The 17,753-nt window shown below is 37.2% G+C and overlaps 1 protein-coding gene across 2 annotated transcripts in view; it reads right to left on the bottom strand.

Annotated features, from left to right (window-relative positions):
* Positions 1-9,376: 9,376 nt before the first annotated feature.
* Positions 9,377-17,753, bottom strand: part of LOC137182055 (contactin-4) — a 53,589-nt gene continuing 45,212 nt past the window's right edge. For both annotated transcript variants that reach the window (XM_067588316.1, XM_067588315.1), the window contains 3 exons: positions 16,992-17,104; positions 15,993-16,161; positions 9,377-11,839 (listed from right to left, as the gene is read on the bottom strand). In XM_067588316.1, coding sequence (XP_067444417.1) covers positions 11,715-11,839; positions 15,993-16,161; positions 16,992-17,104 — 407 coding nt within the window. In that variant the 3' untranslated portion in view covers positions 9,377-11,714. The remainder of the gene's footprint in view (positions 11,840-15,992; positions 16,162-16,991; positions 17,105-17,753) is intronic.

The following is a 17,753-nucleotide window of genomic DNA, read 5'->3' as shown; positions in this document are numbered from 1 at the left end:
GCCATTCTCAGGAGATTTCCATGAATAAAGGATTAGCTACAAGCTGTGAGTCAAGCTCTGGTTCTTCCAGTTGCTTTACATATTTAAGGCTAAATTTTGCACCAGCAGAACAGGAGGCTTAAAGTCAAAGGAGATTGCGCAGCAGTTTTGTAAAGTGGGAATGACTCGAGTCTCTTAGAGGTGCAGTATATTGATGTACGTTGCTGAGATTCCTGACATAAGCTGCTTTCACACATGCACTGCAACCCTGAACTTAGACATTACCCTGAGGAGCTGTATGTAAGAACGCAAATGTCCAAATCAGTTGGACCAGACATTAAACAGACTTTACCCTGCCAGCTCCCTGGTACAAAGTCCGTGTAATGTCTGATCAAGCCCATGTGTGAATAGAGCAGGTTTTTAAAAATGATTTTATTGAGAAACATTTTTCAAACAATGCATTTTGTTATCTTAACACAATTTTTCAGGGGATATAATACAATATAGACAATGAGTTAGAACCAAAACAAAAAAAGGTATTTAGTTGCATGACAGAAATATCAAAAATAAAGACAAAACACATATGCATTCACATTAACATATATATGACCCCACACAAGAGGTTTACTTAATCAGCTATAATATTGAAGAGTATGCATAAATTAATAGGGTTTTTTTTTATTACAGATGCAGCAGCCATTGAGACTGTAAGTGATATTGACATTATTCCTTAAAAAAACATTATATACATATATAAGGGACCAACACATAATAGCTTGTCTATGAAAGTTGGAGAGTTTGATAGGAAGTTTACCAACTTATAAACTAACTAACTAAACTAACAAAAACTTAAGACCTCTTACTTTGGGATAAAATTACACATGCTATCTGGATCTTTTAGAAATCTTTTGATCCAGTTAATTGCTATTATTATTGAATGAGGAAAAAATCCAAAACATTAAGACCTTCCTGTGTTAGAGACATAGACATAACCTCCTTTTTTACCTTGTGAGGCTTATAATTTCAAATAAAGTTAAAAAGCCTCTGTAAACAACAGGTTTTATGTTTGGTGACATCAAGGGAATAAAAGACATAAGAGGCTTGATAGACCTTCTGCCTTGCTTAGTAGTACTCAACCATAGAGAGATAAATCTCTGGCTAACCAAGAGTTGAATTTCCTTTTAATAGAAGCAATTACTGTGTCCAAATTATCATTCATCAATTTCTAATCATCCTTTGTGATATAATTCCCAAATATTTTGCTGTTTCTTTTACTGGGATACTGAATATCTCTGTGTCTGCAATGTCTTTAAGAGCAGGAACTTCAAACTTATTGAAATTAAGATTTAAACCAGATATTTCAGAAAAAAAAATGTTTGATGATAGATAAGTCTTGGGAGACTTTGCTTCATCAACTAGTTGCAATATTTTTATTTGTCTACCATAAAAAATAATGCCTTTAAAAGGTTGTTGGGTTGTTTATAAATTGAGAACTTTACTTACCAATAAAAAATGATAAGGAGAGATCGGACAGTCCTGGCAAATTCCTCCTTTATGTCAAATCTGGGTAGTCCAGTTTGACAGAACTGTTGTTACCACTGTATAAGGTTTTGATTGCCTTAATAAAAAAGTTTACAGTATTAAAAATAAAATTGTGAGACACTGTATCAAATGCTTTTTGAAAATCCAAGAATAAAATTAAGGGACTGCCATCAAGTAAATCTTGATGAAAAACTAGAAGAATATTATTGGACATATGACAGCTACTTATGAATCCATATTGGGATTTGTGAATAATTTCATTTAGGCCAGTCTTTAGACGCTTTGGTAATATGGAGCATGTGAAGGAGTGTAATTGGTCTCCAGTTATCAATGAGTAAGGCATCTTTTTTTGTTTTGGGAATTAGAATGAGAAGTACTTGCCTTAATGATGGGGGTAATTCTTCCTTACAGATAGCCTCATTATAAACAGCAAGTAAAAACTTTGCAACTTTGTTGGCAAATACTTTATAAAATTCAGAGGTAGGCCCATCGTTGACTGGAGATATATTGGTTTTTTAGATCTTTTATTCCTGACAGTATTTCCTCTAAAGTTACCTTTTTGGAGAATTCTGTACTAAAATTAATACTCACTGTTAGAGGCAAGGAATATTAGAGGCAAGGCAAGGCAAGTTTATCTGTATAGCATATTTCAACAACAAGGCAACTCAAACTGCTTTACATGAAACATAAAAGGCATCAAGGCAGAATGTAAAAGCAATACAAGGCAATATAAAAAGACATTTAAATACAAGTAAAAAGTGTTCAATTGGAAATAAAAACAAGCTAATATAGGATAAAATAGGAGACAGATAAAACAGGAGAGTAAAAGTTAGAGTTCAGTGTAAGATATTTATCAAAAGCCTCAGATTTGATTTAATAAAAGGTAGTGACAAACAGAAAAGTCTTCAGCCGTGATTTAAATGAAGAGAGTTGCAGCAGACCTGCAGTTCTCTGGAAGTTTAGAGCTTTCATGGGAATCACTAGGGATATAAAGATTAGCATAGAAGTTGGCTATATACTTAGAGATGACATTACTATCTTCACAGATTGTGTCTCCAATTTTTAGTCTGGTTATTAAGTTTAATTCTGCAATACCTACTGTTCTTTTCACCCTTCTCTAACCATTTCTGTCAAGAGTGCACAAAGGCTTCTCTTACCCTACCTGCATAGATTACATCCAGTTCCTGCTGTAATTTGTGATAGCACAGCATGGTTTTCATTGTTTGCATTATGATCAAAAGTTAGAGCAGAAATATCTTTAATATTTTTTTCTATTCTGGATCTCTTTTCACACGCATTTCTTGGCCTTATAAAATGGCCAACTTTCTAATGACATATTTTAAAAATTCCCAATATTTTCCATATTCATTACTTACTGCAGCCGTATTCCAAAACTTTTCAAAGAGGTAATTGATATCTGATACCAGCTGTTCACTTTTTAGGCGTGAGCTATTAAACTTCCAATAACCCACATTCCCTCTATTGTTCCAGTCATTGAGATTCACTCTCAGTTTCACTACTTTGTAGTCTGTCATAATAGCATGAGACATTTCTACCTCACTCACATTAGGTTCAAGCTGTGCTGAGAGCAGCCAAAAATCAATTCTTGATTGAATAGTGAAGTCCTTGTTTGTTTGGGTGAATTGTCTATCTGTTGCATTTTGATTATTTCATATGTTCAAAACATTCATCCTATAACAACAGTGATTTATTTTCAGAATTCATTGGCAGTCATAGATATTGGACCAAACCATATTAAAATCACCCCCTAATATAATATATAGTGGTCTTTTTAATCACTCTCTTAATTCTATTTTTACCTTTAAATCTATCTTTGAGGGTGGCTACTCCAGCAGAATGATTTGAGCCATGTGACAGCCAAATCTCATTCTTCCAAAGTTTCAAATCATCTGGGCATGAGTGACATTCCTGTAAAAAGATCAGATCTGCTTTAACCCCTTTGCAAAACAAAGAGGTTAAAGCAAAAAAACCAAAAAAAGCTTTCCTCTTTACCAAGTCACATAAACATTTTGTGTTAACAGACATTAACATTAACTCCATTAAAATACTACCGCTGAGAAATGAACAACTCCTACATCAAATCATAACCTGTGTAAATAATAAAATTCTTTTAAATGTTGTTGCTTAGTACAAATAAAGATGTTTTCTTATGTATTTTCCTTTAACATAGTCTATAAATTTAAGGTATAGCCTAATAGTTTCAGAGGGGAGAAAAATAATTGAATAAGAATTGAATAAGAATAGTACATAACAATGACTATAACAGCATAAACGTACCTTTGGAAAACACCCTTAACATGGGTCAACGCAGCCTCTCCCGATCTTGGTTGATCTTGGTAATCCCCATCAGGCTCGATACTGTTTTCAGCTGGGAAATGAAGGAGAAAAAGAAGGGAGGTCCATGGAGGCATATATTCAATGATATGCCCGACCAAAAATGCAGATCAATAATAAACTCCTTCAATGAGAAATCCTATGAACATTTCTACTCTATAATTTCTAAGAACATCTTAGTTATCCATAGTAGCCAAACATAAAAGTATTCAAAGCAGTGCTATGCAAACCATCCTTCTCTGGTCATTCAGTGAGAGTTTTTGTCCAGGCGGAATCTCTTCTCTGATGAATGCCTTTGGTCCACTGTAGTATGCCCTCTGACCATCCTTGCAAGCTTTTTTGACAATTGGCCACAAAGCAGCTCTCTGGCATCTTTCTCAATCTTTGTTAGATCCACACCAAAATGAAACTTCTTCTCTTTTAGGAATATGCTGTTCTTTGCTTTCTTCCAGATGAAGTCTCTCACAGATCGAAGGGTGAAGAGGATGACGATTGCACGCAGTTTTGTGTTTGTGCTCTCTCACCTGTCTAGTCTGTGTGCAACATCAATTCCCTCCATTGCTTTCTCTCCCAGCTCAGGGGCAACCTTTTGGCAGATCCTGGATACTTTCTGCTTCACATCCTCACCCTCTTGTTCATCCACACCATATAGATGCAGACACCATCTCCTTTTGTAGCATTCCACTTCTGCCATTCTGTCAGTTAGGCTGTTTTGTTGCTTCTCATATTTTTCCAGCAGCATATTCTTTCCTTTTTTAATGTCATTAATTTCTCCATGTACAAATTCTAGTGACTTTTTAAGTTCCTAGATGGTGTTGGCATTGTCATTTATCATGCTTTCTAGCTTGTCTGCTCTTTGATTTATTTTGATTGTGAGGGCACTAATTACGTTAGCCTGTTAACCTCAGAATAGGAATGTTAATTTACGATGAGCTTGTTGTTTGGCGTTGCTGCCATCTTGTCTTTTCTTTTTCCGCTGGTGAATTTAGGACCGCTCATATGATATTTCTTTTTTTCCAAATGCTAGCTAGCAAAAAAAACTTTGTTAGCCTTGGTGTAAGCATGTTTCCTATAAGTTAGTTCACGCAAATGAAGTTTGACCACAGTCTGGTAATCATATAGACAGGTTTGTGTCACTTAGAAATGCATAAAAGTCATCATTTCAGATCGTAGCACCATTAAATCCATAGTTTGGACCTGAATTTCTTGGAGATGTCACAACAGATGTGTTACACAGACAGCATCTTGGCCCCTTCCTAGGCATTGTCTAGAGAATTCACAGTGAGCGAGTGGGTGTGTTGATGATATTTCTATCATGCTACTGGAGAGAAACCAGAAGAATACAAACATCCAAGGGTGAGGAAGAAGGGTCATTTATATATTAAGTAATTAATGTATGTATATTGCTTTCCACTCTTTTGTTGATATTGTGGATACATCCAAATACAGAACACTGCAATTTCCAAACTGTACTTTTTGCGTCATGTCCTGCCTCCTGCATGCTCTACCCGAGCGCCACCCCTAGCCTAAACCAAATGGAGTATTTCCAGTAGGTGAGAACTGACATGTTTGACACGGACAATCCACGGACAAATTACATGCCTTATCAGGTCTCCATTTTAAATGATTTGTCAAACAAGGTGGGGTAAATATACATATGACAGTATTAGAATTCACTTTGAAAGAAATTAAGTTTGTTCTATTTTTGTCCTAAATGAGAATCCAGAGTTCCTAATTGGTAATGGAAAATGGTTATTTGTAGCCTCAAAAAGCTAAATATAACCCACCATGTTGGACATATTTACAGTAAATCTATTTTTTATGACACACAGATTATGAGCTGAGATCAGACAGCTTCCGGTGAGCTCTGAGAAAAGTCACTGCTGATTATATCTTCCTAGACTAATGCCAGGGATAAACTGCCTAATCCATCATACATTTAATTGGCTCAACCAGGATCTTTTCTGCTGATATCAACTTTAAGAGCATGTGTACATAACTTTGATGCCTCTGTAAATACCAGGTGATACATATCAGGCTGAAAGCCACACAGACAGGCTCTTGAAATACCTGTGCTTTATTTGGTAAAATTGTGGTTTTCTTGTGATCAACAATCTTTCTTTGAAGATTTGATCTTTGACCCAACACTGGCTTTATTAGTACAGACTAGTGATTATTGGTGCAATTTTATAGGCTGACATCCATACAAAAGAGTGATCCAGCTCTTGTACCTTTGTTACCTGGCTCTAAGGCCAGTCTAATGATGGACAGACACTATGCAGATTAAGTCTGATTTTAACCGTATATTGATCGCCACTGAATAATTTTGAATCAGTCATTTGACATTCAGCTTGAGGCGGGATGTGACACCAAATTAAAGGAGGTTTCAGATTTTTTAACATCTTGCTTAGACTGTATATATTTTTGGCACGTCAGAAATTTTGGTCAGCTGTTATACATTTTGAGTAGTTCTGCTGGTCCACATGGCTGCTCTCAAAAAAGATATTATGAACTGTATTGGCTTTATTTTTATATTATTGGAGTACTATTTTTCTGTCTTGACTGTAGTATGGCTGCTATGATATAAATAAAACTAAACATTGCTGCAAAACAGACAGACTGTCCATATTTTCCTGGCCATCTGCTGTATTCTTCAGTGTTGGTCCACCACTTTTGTCCAGCCCGAAATACCTCAACAACTATTGGATAAATTACATTTTGTAAAGAAATTCATGGTCTCCAGAGGATGAATCCTATTGACTTTGGGTGATCCCTTACTTTTCCTATAGCGCTACATGCATAAGACTCACATTTGTGGTTTTGTGTGAAGCCAAGTATTAGGTGGTTTGTTGTGAAATTTGGTACAGAAATTCATGTCCTCTCCAGGATATATTGTAATAATGTTTGTGATCCCCTGACTTTTCATTTAGTGCTATTATGAGGTCGATTTCTATCTGTCCAGTACATTGGTTCATGACCAAGCACTTTCAAAACTTATGACTTACCATCAGCCTTAGTTTTACTTTGTATTTGGCACTAATTAGAACGTGTTAAACAAAAATAATGAGCATGGTAAACATACGCTCTAAACAAGCAGGTAGCTCCAGATCTGAAAAGTGAAGCCAATGTGATGCTTTAAACCTGCATTTTTTCTAATGGCCATTATGGGGCGACTCCAAAATGATCATACTTCTCCCTTGATTTATAACCTCAGTTAACTCTTTCCTAATGAGTTTATGGTCTTAATCACTAGTTTCAAGTATTCTTCAATACAGCATGATGTTCATTTTGTAAATTCTGGTCCCATTTAGACTAAAATAGATGATAAAGCAGGGTATGCTTTAGGGTGTGGCTAACTTGTGATTGACAAGTCACTACCACGACAACAGAGTTGATTACATAACATAACCATGGTGTAACCCCAGATCCACAGAGTATAGGCGTAGCTGCTGCTATTTCACAGTGTAATTTCACGGATAAAACAGCCTTTCTTAAATTTCAAACTGAGGAGGTGAATGAATGCCACAGATACATGGTTTAATGCCTCACCCTGGACCCCGAACTGACCAAAGTAAACACAGACAATGGAGGTTGAACAGACCTCCTGAGAGACCATTTCTGACCAATACCTAAATTATGAACTGAACTAAAAGCATAAATGACCTCTGGGGTCATCTGAACCAGGAGAAGAGACGGTAAGAACAACACAGGGACAGAAAACCCCCTTCTCTTATCTAAACAGACCAAGCCATGAACTCTTACTCATATTACTGGAATCTACCTGCAAATCGCAGCCAAATCTGAATTTCATGTAAATTGCATGTCTAATCCTTATGTAATTTACATACGTGGCTGAAAATATTGGTACCCTTCCACTTCTTTTTTTTTTTTTAAAAACTACATTTTCTCTGTATTAAGTTGAAACTGACAGAAGTATATGGTATCCATCATTCTTTATTTCACATTGAATATAACTGAAACTTTGCTTTTGATTTACAACTTAACATATTTAATACAATAAAACAAATGAAAATGGCATGGCCAAAAATATTCGTACCCTTAAATTAATTTTTTGTAGCACAGCCTTTGGAGGCAATAACTGCAGTTTCTTTCTTGCTTGCTTTCTGTAACTTTGAATAAGGTTTTTACACTTCTCCACTGGTAGTTCAGCCCACTCTTCTTGAGCAAACTGCTCCGGTTCTCTCAGGTTTGATGGATGCTGTCTCCAAACTGCAAGTTTCAGCGCTTTCCACAGATGTTCAATGGGATTCAGATCAAGACTCATAGTGGGCCACTTCAGAACAGTCCAACATTTTCTTCTCATCCACTCATGGAAGCTTTTTGATGTATGTTTGGGGTCATTATCCTGCTGGAAGACCCATGACCTGAGACTAAGACACAGCTTTCTTCGGATTTCATTGTGCCCTGCACAGATACAAGGCAGCCAGTGCCTGAGGCAGGGTTAAAGGGTTAGTATTTCCTTCTGGCACTCACAAATTCTAATCAAAAAGGGATTGTGGTGCCCAGATGAGGTTATGTTTCATATTAATAAAAGTGTTAAATGCTACAACAGTGTGTTTTCAGTTCATGAAAGTTAATTGTAGCATTTTGGTCACCTAAAAAAGTCTTGTTCAGTGTTTGGTTGTACTAAAAGGCCCTGTAAGGAGTCGGTTTCAGTTTTTTTCTGGTAAGTACATTTTGTTTTAATGGTTTTAGGTCTGGTTTTCACTAATGAAATTAGCATTAGCATAAGTATTATCACAGTTAACCATGTATAGTAAATGCACTGTACTAACCAGTGCTAACCAAGCTAGAAACTAGTGCTAGGGTTAGTTTCACCCTCTCGTCCAAATATGGTCACTTGTAGCTCCAAAAATCAAAGATGGCAACGGTCAACTCCAAGATGGCAACAGTCAAATTGCCCAACTCAAGGCTTCAAAACGGGAGTCCACAAACATTGGGTGATGTCATGGTGACTACATCCATATTTTTTTCAGTCTATGGTTCCAAACACCAGCATGTATGTGTTGTCATTCTGAGCATGTTGGCATGCTGACATTGACATTTGGCTCAAAGCACAGCTGCACCACATTAGAGCCTCACAGAGCTGCTAGCATGGCTGCAGACTAGGTCTTGTTTCATCTTGCTTTCAATTCGGAGTAGAAATGCATGAAGTAATGCTGCCTTCCTCTTCTTTGTCAACATTTTTGGGAATGCAGCCATCTTGTCTGGATGAAACTTTATTTTATAAGCAACTTATGGAGACTAACATTTCTCTAATTTTTACTGAAATAACTTCAATTATTCTGTAGCCCCAAAGGATAAGGAGCACTTAGCATACAAACCATATTTTTCTGTAGTCTTGCACTGCACACTGTGTAGTACAGCAGAAATCACCTGAGACCAATGTTGCAAAGAAAAAAAAATCTGCTGTGCCCCAGATGTATGAATGAATGAATCAAACAAGCCAAGAAACATCAACTGATTAAAGGGTTTCAATGTGAAGTTTTTATTGAATTCTCTTGTCATCTCACAGAGATATCTTATATTAATACAATGGTATTACATTACTAAAGTAATAAATAGCAGATTCAGTTAAAGAAAGCTTGTTAATCATAAATGAAACAGGATACATTTCATAAAGACAAATTTGAGACATCATAATCAAATATTTCAACAGAAAGTACAACCATTAAATAGGAACATGTAAAGGGATTTAAGGTTTTAGGTCATGGAACAGCACAAAACAAACCCTTCTATATGAGAAAGCACTGAGGTTTGGATTGACATATTTCAAACAGTGAAACACTGAATACATATAAGAATCAAATAATGATGATATATAATAAATGAATAGCACTTAATTTAATTTAAAATAAAAAATAAAGCACACAAATAAGCATGAGTGAAACAGAGTTCCACACTCTTAAACACTTGTGTCTCCTCTTTAGGACAAATGTGTGTTGTCCTAAAAAAGTCACAGATGTGTTGAAACTACAAAATAACAAAAAGGCATCAAACGATTTAAAATAAAAGATGTGCATAGCAAACAAATCTGAAGTTCATAATATTACATTAGCATGTCTTTACATTTTGTCACTGAACATCACTAACTTTTGTGAACTTTTTCTCTTATACCTTTGTAGCATTGTATCAAGGTGACACTTAACTGAAAACCAACCAAATTATGTTGCATCAGTGAAATATGTCTCTTTCTGACTACATATCTCCAAAATATGAATTTCTGTCACTTTTGAAGGGATAATTCAATTGTTATATGGCCTAAAATTGCTGGAAGGCAAATTTTGCTTCTTTGATGATCTCATACATTTTTTTTAGCATTCTGTATGGTGCATACTAGTGTTTTCCTTTTATATATAAAAGGCGTGTTAAATACACAAAACAATTCTTACAGAGGAAGGCTTTTCTATTCACTTATCTTCAATTTTGGTGGTAACATAAGTTTGTATGGTAGGTGATTTTAGTTTGTCCTTTAGTCCTTTAATTTGTACACCATCGTTTTGCCAGTCTCTTCATTACAAAGAAGTAATTTTTTTCACACATAATCACATAAAACATACTTTCACAAATAAAATAAACAAGATATCTAAACGACATTTTACATTCTATGTTTGATAAGCTTGCCCTTATGCAAAAGTAATTACAATCTGTATGTTTTAAAGACTAGTTGACAACAGAAGTGAACAATATAAACTTGATAAGGCAAAGCAGCTTTTGAAGAATTCTTCTCAACTGGGTTTGCATTTGTTTCCATATAAAGCAGCATACCCAAGTGTTTCTTGATAAGTGCTTAAGAAGCATAGCAAAATTAGCCAGTGTTTCCCTGCATAAAATCAACACAGAAAACATTAGGTTTTGGTTTCAGTGGATGATGGATGATTACAGACTGGTATTAAACTGTTTATCTTGAAGATTGTCTGTTTTGATGGTTTTGGCGAGACCTCTTGTGACTGGTGGTCACATCAAGTTATACATGTAACAGCAGGGTAGTTAGGCCAGCCAGCATATTGACCAGGATGTAGATACCTATGCACTGCATAGGTATCTACATCCACCATCCACCACATCCGCCATCCACCTATTATGGATAACTGCATAGTATGCAGTTATCCATAATAGCCATTCCAGGCGGCTACCTTCTGTGATTACCCTCAACTGGACTCAGAGACAAGAATTTGAAATAATTAATGTAAAAATCCAGTTTATTTGGAAAACTGTAGGAGGCTTTGTTTCCCCAAAACTGTATAACGGAAATCTGCCAGTTTAAAATATTCCGTAATTTTTCTTTAAATTCAAATGAGGAAAACTCGTAGTAAATAGAGATTGACTGAACACGTTTTTCCCAAGTTGCCTAACCTGTAGCCATATAGCTTCTGATATAGCATGTTAGGGATCTGAAAGTCGGTGAAACTTGTACCTTTTGGTCTGTAACATTCAAAGAGGTCACAGCAAGCCAAGAAATAACTTGGAAGTTGAGGCAAAATAGGTGGAAACAGACACTGGAATGGGGAAACTTTGACATGGGAATGTGCTCAGGTTCATTTCACAAAGAAAGATAAGATATTCATCTTTCCATGTTTATCAAATACATGCATCCTGAAGGATTGCAATGGTCCTGAAAATAGGCAGATGAAAATGTTTTGTAACTGTGCTGTGAGTAACAGTCCAACTACAGATTTGTGGACATTTGACAACCTGTCAGAACAGTCCTATCACCCGTTTTTGGGTTGCAAACCAGTGATTGAGAAACATTGTTCTAGTTAGCTGCTTATTCCGCAAATTTGACATATGTAATAGACCCATAAACTAAGTTCATTCTAATGTCCAGAGCTAAAAATAAAGGCATCATAAGCTACAAACTGAAAATAGAAAATAAAAAAAATCATCATGAAACAGCACATCTTCATTGGAACTGGACACATGCTTCCTTTAGAGTTTAGACCTGTGAAGAAAAGAAGTTAATATTAGGCATAAAAAACTTTTATAAGAGCATCCAGATCTCTCATACCTCTGTCTGGGTTGCATTACACATCTAAATGTGCTTAAAAGAACATATTACGGTAGATAGTCATGCTGATTTCAGGAAAATATCTTCTCAAAATTCTGAGAATTTTTGGGCTCTTTACAAGCTTGGCGTGTACACATTTTAAATGAATCAGACTAATTGCCGTGTTAATTTGTTATGTTGCTGTAATGCCACCTACATGTTAAATGCCATCAAATTTTACTGATTTTAGAGATGCTGATAGTTGTTATATATACATGTTGATATACACATGTCATATATAACAATTTGATATATATACGTCTGCTAAATTTTCTATATCACCATTTTTTCAAGAGTTAAACCAACCAAAGTCAAATAGTTCATACCAAACCAGGTCCAACCAAATCAATAGCTTTGTCCAGGGTCATCCAAATATATTATTTACCAAATATATGGTGAGTGGTGGTGAAAAATAGTCCAGTCAGCCAACTCACGTGGAGAGGATTATTATTTAAATGTGGAATATGTACGGCATTAGTGTTTGGCATCTAGGTTCTGACCTCGTTGCTCAGCAGGGAGTGGGGAGTGACAATACTACAGGTGGATGCTGGGGTGGAGGTGGGGCTTTTGAAAAGCTAAAAGAACAGCAGCAGCAGCGGCAGCGCAACAAGTAAGCATGTGAGGAGTGTGGCAGCAGGTATGCAGCAAAGTGTAAGCAGAACACTGACGGCTTAAATATGCTGCCATGATTATAAGGGTGCATTGGATATACTGTATGTTATGGTGAGGGGACTATGGCATGTGAGTAGGGTGGCAGCTTGAGTTGGGCTGACTGAACTAGCTTGCAGGCATTGCTTCATTTCAGTCAGCCAACTCAGGTGGAGTAGATTGTTATTTAAATGTAGAATATGTACAGGATTATTATTGGCTCTGACCTTGTCTAGAGACCATCCGTCATGTGGTCATTCCCCATGAGCTCCTCGGCAACGAGGGGAACATGCTATCTAGTGGAAACAGCTATGCGTAGACCTGGCACCAGCCACCATGTGGTCATCCCCTTGCTTAGCACCTCAGACCATGAGGGAAATATGCAATCTAATGAAATAAGATGGAAGAATCTAAACCCAGCAATCCACCTGATATGCAGCAAATGGCTGAGACACTGAGCTATGCTTTATATAATAAAATCCCAAATTCAAGGCTCAGACATGTAGACATGCTTCAGTCATAATTGAAGCAAGATATATGATCGACAATACATGCATGTTTTGTTGATCATCTGCAGTTTAGCAAAGACTGTGGCTTTAGATCTGACTGATGTACAGATTACCCCCCAGAATTACGCTGCAAAACCAATACTCTACATAACTGAAAAGAATAAAACTGAAAGCGACATAAAGCACGTGCCAGATGAAGCAGGAGATAAGCCCAGTAGCAGCAGAACTTAAATCGCAACCGATAGCATGTAGCCAGGAGATGCATAAGAGCAGAAACTAAATGTCAGTAAGATATGGCCACAAACAGATCAACAGGACTGTGACTGAGGGACAGCAGCTATGGGATAGCTTCTAAGGCTCATGCTTACTTAAGGGGCAAAATGCTAATGATGATGATGATGATGACGAACGATGATGATGATGAAGATGATCATTATTACTATTATTAATAATTAATAATTAATATGTATGCATTTAATGTATTTATTTGTTAACCATTATGATACAGTTTAAATGAGATGCAGGAGCCAACTCATTCACTAAGAAAATTTTCAATGAACATTCCACATTTGGACTTAACAAAGGACGGGGAGGCATTGCACTTCATGAATACTTTGCCTTTCAGCTGTAGATTACTGACGACAAACAGCTTTGAGCCTACAAAGTCATTTGAGGCTTGAATGAGGTTCAGTAGTATTTTTTCCAAATTGGAAAAGACAGCACTTAATTCATTTTTTAAATATTATCTGATTAATTCATTAAATTTGTTTGTATTTATTTAATTTATTTTAGATACTGAATATACATCGTAAAATATACATAGCATCAATGGCTGTAGCCTATACTTGGGACATGCCACTTGACACGAGCCTCATGCACCAGAAAACTGGAAGTCCTGATATAAAACCATTATGGGGATAAATTTCTCATCCATAAATTGGGGCTTTCAATTTGAAATCGATGTGAAGTTATCGACTAGATTGTATCACTAAAGAAGAGTCCTCACTCTGCTGGAGTTGTTGAAACTACAAGAGCATGCAGTCAAATGGCGACAGCAAACAAATAACAAAACGGACAGAGGAAACATCTTCCCTCATAAATGATCTTTGGCTGAACACAGACTGTGGCTCACACAGCCCACTTTACCCAGACAACAGACTAGTTTCACTTGGCATCTCACTCACGGAATCAACGTTAATTAGCAACAGTTGATGTAATCTGCCAGGTGACTTTTCCGCATTTTACAGACGAAAGCGCGGTCAGTGCCAGCTAAAGAAGCTGCTGCTTGAATGTTGACATTGATGTTGGCTGATAATAAAGAGGGAAGAAAATTAAAGGTCTGATAACAGACAGCAACGCAACCTACAATATCCGGGTGTTAAATCCAAGTACCAGAACACACAAATACTTAATATAAACACACTCAAGTTTTCCACTAACAGCGAAACTCTCGCACTGAAGAGCCCTGCTGGTCCCCACAGCAGCAAATGGCAGCGAGCACTGACTGAACAGAGCTTTAACATCCAGGCTATGTTTGGATGTACATGCATGTAAGCACAAGCAGTAAACTTGGCTTGGTGACTGCAGTGATCCTTGCCATCTGGCGAGGAGTGAACACTTTAAAGGTGATCCCGAACCACTGCAGCACGAAGCTCCACCCTCCGCCGCTGAAATATATATAGTTTACCGCTGATCAGAGTCTCAGTCTCACAATGCAAACATGGTTCCTTCCTCAAACCCCCAAAGCGACACAATCAGGCTGATATGCAGCCAGTTTGCTTTTGAAATGCTATATGAACAGCAGCAGCGGCAGTGCCATAGCAGCAAGCAAGCATATGAGCAGGATGGCAGCAGGCATGCAGCAAAGTGTGAGCAGAGCAGTGACAGCTTAAAGGACCAGTATGTAGGATTTAGTGGCATCTAGGGGTGAGGTTGCAGATTGCAACCAACTGAATTCCCCTCCCCTTCCAAGCGTGTAGGAGAACCTACGGTGGCCACAAAACCCGTGAAAAATGAGAAAAGCCCTCTCTAGAGCCAGCGTTTAGTTTGTCCGTTCTGGGCTACTGTAGAACATGGCAGTGCAACATGACTGGCTCCATGGAAAAGGACCTGCTCTCTATGTACATTTAAAAGGCTCATTCTAAGGTAACAAAAACACAACGATTCTTATTTTTAGGTGATTACACACTAATTAAAACATACTACACACTACACCTTTAAATACACCGCCATGATCATAAGAGTGCGTTGGATATATGTTACAGTGAGGGGAGTATGGCATGTGAGTGGAATGGTAGCTCAAGTTGGGCTGCCTGAACTAGCTCATCGGCATTGCTTCATTTTTGCAAAAAATTCACATTCATCCATGTAAATGGAAAAGAACGTGACCTATTTGGCGACCAGGGAACTTAAATAATAATAAATAAAATAATAAATAATAATAAGTAATATTTTTCTTAAACACTTCACAGTTCAGAAGTAATTAACAAAAATGTAAAGTGCTTCATAAGTGGCCACATGGTTGCACTATCCACATCAAAATCTAATAGCTTTTTCCTTGGACTATTGTAAATCTTTCTACCAAATGTCACTGAACTCTGTTTTTTGTGGTAATTTTTGAGATATCTTGTTAACAGACGAACAAACAGGACTGAAAACATCACCTTCTTGGTGGAGGTAACTGTCTACATTTTGTTTCTTCTTCTTGGCCATATGCTGCAGTGTTATTTCAATTTTTATGTGTATTCTGAAGCCTTTGTTCAAGCTCAGTGAAGCTGATAAACAGTATCAGTCACACAAGGGATTAGTTACACACAGTGCTCCCATCCCACTGCTCCTCTGCTTAATTCCAACTCTACTCATTTTCATGCTGCAGACTACTGGAAACTTACTGGACATCTTTGGTATGCGGATGGGGCCACTGCTGGTGCCATCACCCCCCTCGGTCAGAGCTTTGATCTCAATGAGGTAGTCCTCTCCAGAGGGGATTTGCAGCTCCACATTGGTCTTATTGGTTTCCAGTACAGTAGTCCTGCCATGCCAGTTCTGACGATACACAACCTGGTATGGAGTGTGGATCCTGAGTTTACATATTTTACTTCAGCCGCAACAGTCAGAAATTAAACCTTTGTGACCTCTCAGCAGACAGATGAATGACTTCATTCAAGATATTGGATTAGTGTGTGAAAAACAAATCAGGAACGCAAAAGTGGAAGAAGTGTATGCAGCCAAGTTCTAGTTATGCATTTACAGTCTCTCTCTAAAGGAAGTAATGAACTCAAAATGTAAGTGCCTTATGAGGTGGTGGTTTGTTCCCAGTGACTCAATATGGAGGAACATCACTTCAAAACAGGACCTCAGAGATCATTTTTACATGTGGCATGGAGAGAATTGAGAGAATTCAGTTTTAAAAATGTGAACAATCTGTAAGAAATTTTCACTTTTCATTCACATTATTGCCTTTGTCAAATTATGAAACCATTCCTGTCCACATGCACTGCGCGCTCCCTTACAACAGAGTTCCACAAAAGGCTTATCATTAAAATGAGCAGGGCGCATATCCCTAAAGAGTATAAAATATATATATATATATGTATGTATGTATATTTGTGGAAAGCATTATAAAAAACAGTGGGTTTTCTACACAAGTATGCAAAGTGGATCAAATATGATGCTGAATTCCCTCTGTGGCATGACACCTTTCATTTTATCACCTGGAACAGATCTTTTAATTTTGAAAGGGCAGACAGGGACAATCCATAATGTAGCACTGGAGTGCTGAGGTCTATCTTTCCACTGCAATGAGAAAGACATTTATTGGGATGACAGCTGCTGTGGCTCTATTTGTTTCCCCAGTTCTGGAGTTTCTGCTATTACTCAAACAAACTCACCTTGTATCCTGTCACCTCAGACTCATTTTCCATCGCCTTGACATGTTCCCAATTTAGAGAGATCTTAGAGTTGGTCAAGTTCCACTCAATATTCCCTGGGGGCTGACTTGGTGCTGCAAGATATGTAATTATAAAGACACAAAGTTTCACAAATGAATGCACAAAACGAATGTCATCAATAGTACTCTCTAAACTATCTCTGCAGTCATCCTTAATTTAATCATCTGGTGTTGCAGCAGAATGCATTTCATACTATATACTCTTCAACCTTCAAGAGCACAGAAGTCAACAGAGAAAAACGGAGGTCAGGAAAAACAGAAAATACACAGTCTTTGATTACCCTTTCATTTATGTGTGTGAAAACATGGTTAATAAGGATGAAATGAAAAGGTCACCCTGAAGCAGCACAAATCATCTGAAATCAGTTTAAGTGTAATCAATGACAACAAGTGAAATTTCACTTTAAACCGTGTAGGTCAGTTTGTTTGTAAGCACTGAAAGTGGCTGAAAGCATGTGAACTGTCATCCGAGACCAGTAAGAGGTGAAAGGAGCTGAACTGTTAGTTGCTTTGTTGAAATGCCATTTGACAGGTAAGCACTGAACATATTTAAAGAATAAGACATGAAAGCAATTGGAATGTGAGTTTAATAGTGAACAATAAAAGCGACAAAAAGTTGAAGTGCTAAGGTAGATCAAGTGTCAGTTGGTATGTGAGCAGTGACACCAGTTAAAATGTCAGTGGAAGTAGCTAACCTCTCAGT

The sequence above is a fragment of the Thunnus thynnus genome, chromosome 4, assembly GCF_963924715.1.
Source record: "Thunnus thynnus chromosome 4, fThuThy2.1, whole genome shotgun sequence".
NCBI lineage: Eukaryota > Metazoa > Chordata > Actinopteri > Scombriformes > Scombridae > Thunnus > Thunnus thynnus.
This window is presented reverse-complemented; position numbering and strand designations above follow the sequence as displayed.